We start from the raw sequence: 9,149 nt of genomic DNA on the forward strand, positions 1-9,149 counted from the left end.
TCTCCAGGCATTATTACTTAAGCTAAGGCATCACTTTTCCTGTCTGAAACAAGTCAGTGCCTTTTTTTTTTTTTTAAGATTTTATTTATTTGATAGAGCGAGTGAGAGAGAGAGGAGCAGGAGGAGGGGCAGAGGGAGAAGCGGGTCCCTGCTGAGCAGGGAGCCCGATCTGAACCGAAGGCAGACGCCTAACTGAGCCACCCAGGTGCCCATTCTGTTTTTTTAAGCAGGCTCCACGCCCACTGTGGGGCTTGACCTCACGACCCTGAGATTAAGAGTCACATGCTCTATCGTCGGAGCTAGCAGGCTAGCGTTTTTTGTTTTGTTTTGTTTTTTAAGTACGGTAAACTGTTTATAAAGTCTAAAATCCTGTGGAAATAGTGGTGGGATCACTTAGCTCAGCTTAGTTTGGCACACTTGTCTGGCCTGGCTCTGGCTCATGAGTACATGTTTTTCTGAGTCATTACAGGACCTGCCCGACGTGCAAGAGCTCATCACGCAAGTGAGGTCAGAGAAGTGTTCTCTGCAGGCAGCAGCCATCCTTGGTGAGCCACTTGCCTCTTCTTGTGACATGTTCCCAAATTTCCTTCGCTGGTATACCTCCCCTCTCCCGCCCCCTACACTCCTGTTCTAGTTAATCTGTAAGATTTTTTTTTTTTCCTGCCATTATTTCTGCCACATGAAGGCATCAAACTGTGTGGAAGAATTTACTTACTTTTTTTTTTTTAAGATTTTATTTATTTATTTGGCAGAGACACGGCGAGAGAGGGAACAAGCAGGGGGAGTAGAAGAGGGAGAAGCAGGCTCCCCACAGAGCAGGGAGCCCGATGCGGGGCCCAATCCCAGGACCCTGGGACCATGACCCGAGCCGAAGGCAGACGCTTAACGACTGAGCCACCCAGGCGCCCCTACTTATTTATTTTTTAAGATTTTATTTATTTGAGGGAGAGCAAGAGAGTGGCACAAGCAGGGAGAGGGGTAGAGGGAGAAGCAGGCTCCCCGCTGAGCAGGGAGCCCCATGTGGGGCTCGATCCTGGGACTCCAGGATCATGACCTGAGCAGAAGGCAGATGTTTGACCCAGTGAGCCCCCTGGGCGCTCCTGTGTGGAAGAATTTAGAGAACCAGTTCCGAGGTTCCTCCTCCCTAATAGTATTTTTCGTACAACCGTCGGGGCTCCACTGGCCTGACAATGTTGCTTCTGGGGTTTATCGTCTGTTTGTCGGCGCTGCTTAGACCTCGGCCCAGGAAGGAAAGGGCTATAACTTCCCCACGTGTTGCTGCCTTTGCTCTTGGGATTTAGAACCCATACATGTGATAGGTGTCATTTGTGACTATATCGTGTTAAGTCCCTGTTCTTACTGAATCCCTGTGCAACTTTCAGATGCAAGTGACTCCCACCAAACGGAGACTTCCTCCCAAGTCAAGGACAACAAGGTATGTCTGGGATGCAGCTTTTGAGGAATAAAGAGTAGAATTCATAACTCACTAGAAATGTGTGTAGAACAGACAACGCTTCATCTCTAAGCAAACCCCCTATTTGCCTCCCTTCTGCTCAGAGACGTTACAGCTGCTTGTATAAGGTTTGCTCATGTCAGCTAGCTGGCCCCAGATAAGGAGCTTAGGAACTTGGGCTGTGAGGCGCGGCTGGCTAGGAGCTCGGCCTGGGACGCCCAGTACGCCTGTGCCCCTGGCCTGGCCCACGCCGCTCTCCACCTCTCTAGGTTTCGGTGACTTTCAGCTATGAGGTGGGGACGTGATGACACCCTTGTAGGAGATTGGTGGGGATCAAGCGAGGAAGCCCATGTAGGCTCTGAACTGGGTGCTCAGCGCGTAGTGCGTGTTCCACTGGTGGTCAGTGATTAACTCCTGGGTTCCTCCCTTTGGTTTGACTCCCAGCCTCTGGTCGAACGGTTTGAGACATTCTGCCTGGACCCCTCCCTCGTCACCAAGCAAGCCAACCTCGTGCACTTCCCGCCGGGATTCCAGCCCATCCCTTGCAAGCCTTTGTTCTTTGACCTGGCCCTCAACCATGTGGCTTTCCCACCTCTTGAGGACAAGTTGGAGCAGAAGACCAAGAGTGGCCTCACTGGATACATCAAGGGCATCTTTGGATTCAGGAGCTAACCAGGCTCTTCTTGGGGGCAAGGGGAGATTCTCACTCTTCATCTGTGTTGTGAGAAAACCCCAGCAAGTTCCATGATATTAAATCCAGGTCTGCATTGGCCCCGGGCAGGAGTGTAACGTCCTCAGCCCTGCGTCCCTATGTCTTGTGTGTTTGTGCACTTGCCGTTCTTAACCGGTGTGCTAGAAGGGGGACCCTGCCGTCTTCTGGTGGATGTGTGCGGGATCCCTCTGTCCGCACCTCCTGGGGGAAGGGCTGCTGCCGTCTGGCCCCGTGGCCTGTGGGAGCCGTGCTCGGGTGGGTCCACGCCAGGCATGGATGGGAGCTCGGAACTTTCTGTCGTGTTTCTTCGGTACCGCGGATTTGCAGTGGACTCCTCCTCGCCGTGAGCACCGAGTCCCGTGAAGAGTCTGTGGCCAGGGACTGCTGGCAACGCCGCCCCACAGCTACGGTCGGCCTTACGCCCTGTCACCTCCAGGTGGGAGTGAAGTTTCAGAACAAGCAAAGAGCTCTATTTTTAGAAGAAATGTGTTACACTCAGAAATGATGAAAACAAATCTTATATTAAAAAGGCAGAGATGCTGGAGAGTGTGCCCATTTTTTTTACATGCTCTCACTCACATCTGGTCCCAGCGCCCTCCTAGGGACCTTGTTGCTCGATCCTGTCCTGTCGGGTGTCCCCTGACTTCTGGCAGCTCGGGTGTGTCTGAGGCCAGTTAAGGGAGTATTAGAGGCACTTTCTAAATCTGAAATTTTTAGATGCCATAGATTATATTTAAATCAATTTCCTTTTTTTTAAAGTAAGCTCTACGCCTCATGTGGGGCTCACACTCATGACCCCGAGATCAAGAGTCACGTGCTCTACAGACTGAGCCAGCCAGGTGCCCCCAATTTCCTTTTTTTTTTTTTTTTTAAAGATTTTATTCATTTGAGAGAGCGCACAAGCAGGGGGAGAGGAAAAAGCAGACTTCCTGCTGAGCAGGGAGCCCGATGAGGGGCTCGATCCCAGGACCTGGAGATCTTGACCTGAGCCAAAAGCAGATGCTTAACCATCTGAGCCACCCAGGCGCCCCTCCCCGGATTTCGTTTTTAAGTTTTCCCTTTAGTGACCCTTTTTCTATCATAGCATCAATAATAGAAGTCCCAAAAGCAGTGAAAGAAAGCGAGCAATAAAAGTGATTTAGACATGAGATGTATCTGAAACCTCTGAATCCCTTTGGAGGTGGGAACTCACTTGCCCCGTAGGAAAGTGAAGCCACAGAGGGAAATGTTGGCTTCAGTGTGGCGTAAACCTGGAGCTGATTAGAGCAGCTTGAAGGGAAGGCTGGGTGGTTAAAGACCTGAGAACATTATTTCAAGCTGGACCCACTGTGGGCACGGACATGCCTCTTGTTTTTCCAGGGAACTGCAGAGGGGGGAGTTGCCAGAAGTTAGAAGACAGGAAGACAAATCAGACTTCTTCGTTAGAATTGAATGTTGTCAAGGACTCCAGATGCTCAGATTGTGATCTCTCCTCCCCCCAGGATTTGCTTTGGGTCAAAGAGCCTTAGGAAGCTGATTTTGTTTTTATTTTATTTATTTATTTTTAAAGGTTTTTTATTTATTTGAGAGAGAGAGGGAGAAGCAGACTCTCCACTGAGCAGGGACCCGACTTGGGGCTCGATCCCAGGACTCTAGGATCGTGACCTGAGCCAAAGGCAGACGTTTAACCGACTGAGCCACCCAGGCGCCCCCTGATTTTGTTTTTAAATAGAAAGTTTTATCATCTGTGCCATACAAGTCAGCGGTTATCCTCCCTCCCTCTGAAGATACAGCACAGATGATCTGAGCATGAGGTCCTGGAATTTGGTCCCGAAGGCTTAAGACTGTGTCCCTGATGGGCTGAGGGAGCCCTGGGGGTCTTTATCCTTTTCCTTGCCCTCTTCCTGGCTCCCCAGCTTGGCAACAGCAGGCTGTGGACTAGGTTCTGTGCTTCCCTTGCCCCATTCTCTGTGCCCACCGGCTGCAGCCACAGCTGGGTCAGGCCCCCAGCGGCAGGCCCCCATGCAGGCAGCCCTCCAGCCTGTCTGAGCCGGTGGCTCCTTCTGCCCTCATCTGGGAAGACGTCCCTTTGTCTTGCTCATGGCCCTTCCTACCCCTCCTCTTTTAGAGTGCCGGCATCAGTGGGGAGGTGGAATCCAGAGTCAGTCATTCTGATTGACCTTTCCTAAGCTTTTCCTTTCTGTGGCCACACTAGAAATTCCCTTCCTCCTGGTGTCCCCGGGAGCTGCTGTGCATGGTAGTGGCTGTGGTCAGCCAGTGAGGCTGTTAACAAGGCACGTTTAGTATTAAGAGCACGTGTTTACACAAGAAGACAGCCCTGGCAGGGCCAAGGTCTCTGGTTAGCTTGCACATCCCTTCACATAGGATCCCTGGACATTAAACAGGCTGTCAGGGGAGACTGCGCCAAAAGCAGGACCCCATCATGTCCTCAGGCCAGGGAGCAGTGCTCACGACCATGGGTTCAGAGTCGAGCCCTGGGCCGCTCCTTGGGCCAGCACGTTTTGCTGGGTAGATGTACAGAACAAAGTGCCAGTAGCCACACAGTGGAACAAGAGTGCGGTCTTGAGGTGTAAGTGATGGATGCGGGTACTCACTTTGCTTCCCGTGCTCATTCCTGCAGTTGGGGCTCCCATCCCTCCCCGGGATGAGCTACGCTTGCTCAGCAGGCTTGGACCCTGCAAGAGGCTTCTGTCTCCCCAATCCAGAGAGGAGGAGAAGCTTCCTTCGGGCTCTGCCTTACAGCTGCCGTGCTAAGGGCTTTTATTTTCCTGTCTGTTGAGTGGTGGTGGTCTTGACTTGCAGAAACATGAGTGGTGAAAATTACCAGGAGATAATGCTGAACATCAGATTGAAAGACATAATGTGGCCAAGTTTGTGGCCTCTAACCCTGTTGGTTCTGTTTGGAAAAACGGAGCGTTGAGGCAGCTGGGGCCAGAGGGGCTCTGACCACTCCATTTCCTGGGTGTTTTCTCCTTTCCATGTGCGTTGTTTCGAGGTACTGTCTCTGGTTTTACTTTACGCTGAGAATTCTTGGATTCCCCTGTTGGAAATGAAACACTGACAGGCTTCGTTCCATCTCCTTCCTCTGGTGGCAGCCTGAGCCTTTCACTGGCCGGGAGGTGACGGCCTGTGGTGGTCGTGCGCCCTGCTCCTGCCACGGCTGGAGACCATCCCGATCTCTCCTCCCACTGAGGTGATGGCCTCACCCCCTCGTCGGGGGATGCTTGACCCTGGGGACTGCCGAGGTAGGGGCTGCACGGATTTTGCACACTTGGCATCATTAATCCCCAAAGCTAGCCAATCACAGAATTCTAAACACGTTGCTGTGCAGCCTTCACAAGCTTGGACCCTTCAGAGGTCTAGGAAAACACCCAAAGATAGCAAAAATATGTGTTGGGTCTAATTTTATTTCTAAGACAGTTGTTGCTACAGAAGAGACGGAAACCAGGTTTAGCTGTAAAATTTATCGATGTTCCGAAGCAGAGAGAGAGATTGGATGCTGCCTGCATCCTGACAGCAGCGGCTGGAAGAATCGAGCCTGTCGGTCCGCTGGCTGTGAGAGGCGGGGCGCGGGCGGGGCTGCGCAAGGGGCGAGCACGGCCCCCCACCCCCGCCGCAGGCCGGCTCTGCGGTGTTCACCGTGTTATTAGCCGGTATAGGGTGGATGAAGTGTGATCTCAGATGACGAATACGGATGGAGTACTCGTGAGAACCTTTTGTCTGAACTTTCCGAGCTCTTACGGGACTGTGAGCTCAGCATCTAAGGTTTGGTTTTTATTTTTGTTTTGGGGCAGGATTGTGACAGCCCATCGGTCCGATGAGCTGCTCCCTGCTGGTGCCAAGACCCGCAGGAAACGCCGAGCAGGCGGGGCCCTGCCTTCCCCTTGGCCGTGCCCTCTGTGGGGATTTTCACGGCGTTGGAAGGGGGAGCCTGGCTTCGCGGTAGTCCCCATTTTCGGCAGATGGTTTCTTCACGTCCACTAACTGCAGCATGTGTCCTCATGCTCAGTCTGTGGACTGAGGAGTCACTGGACTCCTCACACTTGGAAAAGAACCACAGCCCTTCTATTCGGCTGAGCTTTTCCCAGGGGTCTTCTGGCAAGAGGCAGGGCAGGTACGACAGGCAGGTGACCGGTCCCCGAAAGCTGTGATGTCCGTCAGCTCTGGCTTGTCTGTGGAATGGAGAGGGCGTGGGGGTCCTCACCCAGAAAAGGGGCATCTGCTTCTCTGTGAGAAGGAAAATGTGCAAAGGGTTTACTTAGTACCTAAGAGGCACCTGACTGACAAATAGGAATTTCCCTCCCTTCACTGCCCCCCCTCCCCGCCCCCGGGACGGCGCCGGCATTAGAACACGTGCTTCTCCGCCCCGTGCCGCCTGTGGCCGGCGCGACATCCTGGCTGGGACCTGGGGCCTCGCGGGGGGAGCTCCTGCCTGGCCAGGACTGAACTAGGGAAGTCTCTCTTCCAACCGTAGCCCCACAGTGAGCAGCTCTCCCCGGGGACAGGGGGACAGCGGGAGCCCAGTGTCCAGGAGGCGGGGCTGCTGTGCGGGGAGTTGGTGGGGCCCGTTCCGCTGACACCCAGCGCCCTCCCTTCCCTCAGCGCGCCCCCACCGCCTTTCTCTGCCGCCCTCCCCAGGCCAGGCCCTGCTGGGTCTAAACAGCATCACCAGGACAACAAGCCGAGTCCACTGAGCTGCCCACGTGCTTCCAATTTCCTGGCTGTAAAGACTGATTAGGAAGGGTTGCTCCTCAGCCACGAAGACTGTTATTAGTTCTTTGTTTTTTTTTTTAAAGATTTTATTTATTTATTTGAGAGAGAGAGAGCACACGAGAGGGGGGAGGATCAGAGGGAGAAGCAGACCCCCCTGCTAAGCAAGGAGTCCGATATGGGACTCGATCCCGGGACTCCAGGATCATGACCTGAGCCGAAGGCAGTCGCTTAACCAACTGAGCCACCCAGGCGCCCAGTTCTTTGTTTTATAAGCCTTTTCCTTCCTCAGACCGGTGACCGGGGCTCAGTGCAGGTCAGCCCCTGCCGCTTCCGTACGGCCCGGGTGACTCCCTCCCGCGGCTGAGCTCGCGAGTGCCACGATGGCCTGGCCGCCGCCCACAGACCTGAACTTCACAGGAGGGCCCAGAGCCCTTGGGCGACCGGGAGACCGGAAGGCCCAGCAGCTCCTGAGGCTGTGTGGTGGCCCAGAGACGCGGCTGTCCCGGCTCTGGTCCCGCGGCGGGACTGGGCCAGCCGCTGTGCCCCAAGGCTAGGGAAAGGGAGTCACTCCTAGAGGGGAACAGCCTTGACCTTGTCCTCTCAGGCAGACTTGGGACTTGAGGACTCCTGAGGTCACCCCGTAATCCTCTGTCTCACCGTCTGGTATGGGGGACCCTGATCTCCCGACAGTAGGGTGGGTTGGTTGGTTGGTTGGTTGGTTGGTTTGAATTGCTTCCTCTATACTCTCCCTGTAAAAGCCCCAAAAGGAATAACCAGCTCCTTTTCCTGCCTTTTGTGCTCTAGATAGGCAAGCCGTGGTCGCCTTCTCTTCTCTCCAGGCTGACCTTCAGCATTTGTTTTAGCAGGCTTATTGGGCAGACTTACAGCCCAGAGAGCCTCCTCCAGACCACCCTGTAGGTTCCTGGGGCCACAGCTTTGCCTCCCTCAGCACCTGCACGCACAGGGAGACTCAGCCCCAGCTCCCCTCCTCACCGGCCCTCGTCCTCTCCAGGCCCAGCTGGTGGAGGCACCTTCTCTCCTCAGCGCCGCAAGGAAGTGTGAGGCAGGAGAGGTTATCAGCCAGCTCAGCTCCAAGGGTCTGATGGCAGAGCTTTTGTACAAACAGAGGGTAATTTCCTGAGACGGCAGAGCTTGTCCTGACCGAGGAGCATATGGGAGCGTGGTAGGTTATGGCTCCCAGGGCAAAGTCGGGAATTGCCATCATCTGCTTCAGCAGGGAGAAGAATGTCCCCTGCAGGAGGAGAGAGTGGGTAGCTTAAGCCCTGGTGTGCTATCCAAGCTGCCACCCTTCGCCTAGCTGCACACGTGCATGGCGGCCTTGGAGCTGGCAACTCGGCGGCTTTCGGTCCCGATCACTCGCCTGCTCTGGCCCCCCACCCCATGAGCTGTGAGTGGCCCGCATCGGCCTGCCTACCAGCTCCAGGCTAGGGGGTGTGAGAAGCTGCTACTTGGAGTCCTAGTTGGCACGGTGCCGGGGGGGGGGACCCTGGACCAGTGGCCTCAACCTCCCACTCCACAGAGGAGGAAGCCAGTGTCGGGCGAGGGGAGGCCCCAGGGGCAGGACAGGGAGCCAGGCCTGGGCTTCCTGCCTGGTTCAAAAGGAGGAGATGTGGCAGGGCGAGGCCTGGGAAGGCTGAAAGTTGCTGCACGCTGTCCAGCTTCTAGGCCAGGGCTGTTTGGTACAGTTGTCCAGTTAACCCTTGAAAAGCATGGGTCCACTTATATGGGGCTTGCTTTTTTTTTTTTTATAAATTTTTTATAAATACGGTCCAATGCTGTAAATGTATTTTTTCTTCCTTACGATTTTCTTAATGACATCTTTTCTCTAGCTTTCTTCATTGTGGGAATACAGTTTATAATACGTATCGCACACAGAAGATGTATTGAGCGACCATTTCTGTTACTGGTAAGGCTTCTGGTCAACAGTAGGCTGTTAGTAGTTAAGTTTGGGGAGAGTCAAAAGTTATACAGAGATTTTCAACTGCATGGGGAGGTCGGCGCCCCAACCCCCACATTGTTCAAGGGTCAACTTAGTGTGAGCCACAAATGCAAGCCCAAGCCACATGTGTAATTTTAAGTTTTCGAGTAGCCACATTTTAAAAAAAGTAAAAAGCAGATGAAATTGATTTTTAAAAGTATATTTCATTTAACACAGTGTATCCAAAATATTGTGGCTTTAATCAAGATAAAAAAAAAATTATTGATGAGGTATTTCACATCTTTTTTTCCACACTGAGTCTTTGAGTTCCA

General features: G+C 53.5%; 1 protein-coding gene across 1 annotated transcript in view; it reads left to right on the forward strand.

Annotated features, from left to right (window-relative positions):
• The window catches only part of SRP68 (signal recognition particle 68), a 30,346-nt gene extending 27,637 nt beyond the window's left edge, over nt 1-2,709 (forward strand). Inside the window, exons 14-16 of the mRNA XM_081804466.1 lie at nt 470-545; nt 1,383-1,435; nt 1,898-2,709. Coding sequence (XP_081660592.1) covers nt 470-545; nt 1,383-1,435; nt 1,898-2,125 — 357 coding nt within the window. The 3' untranslated portion in view covers nt 2,126-2,709. The remainder of the gene's footprint in view (nt 1-469; nt 546-1,382; nt 1,436-1,897) is intronic.
• The last annotated feature ends 6,440 nt before the right edge of the window (nt 2,710-9,149 follow it).

The sequence above is a fragment of the Leptonychotes weddellii genome, chromosome 15 (genome assembly GCF_054177405.1).
Source record: "Leptonychotes weddellii isolate Sample4059 chromosome 15, ASM5417740v2, whole genome shotgun sequence".
Lineage (NCBI taxonomy): Eukaryota > Metazoa > Chordata > Mammalia > Carnivora > Phocidae > Leptonychotes > Leptonychotes weddellii.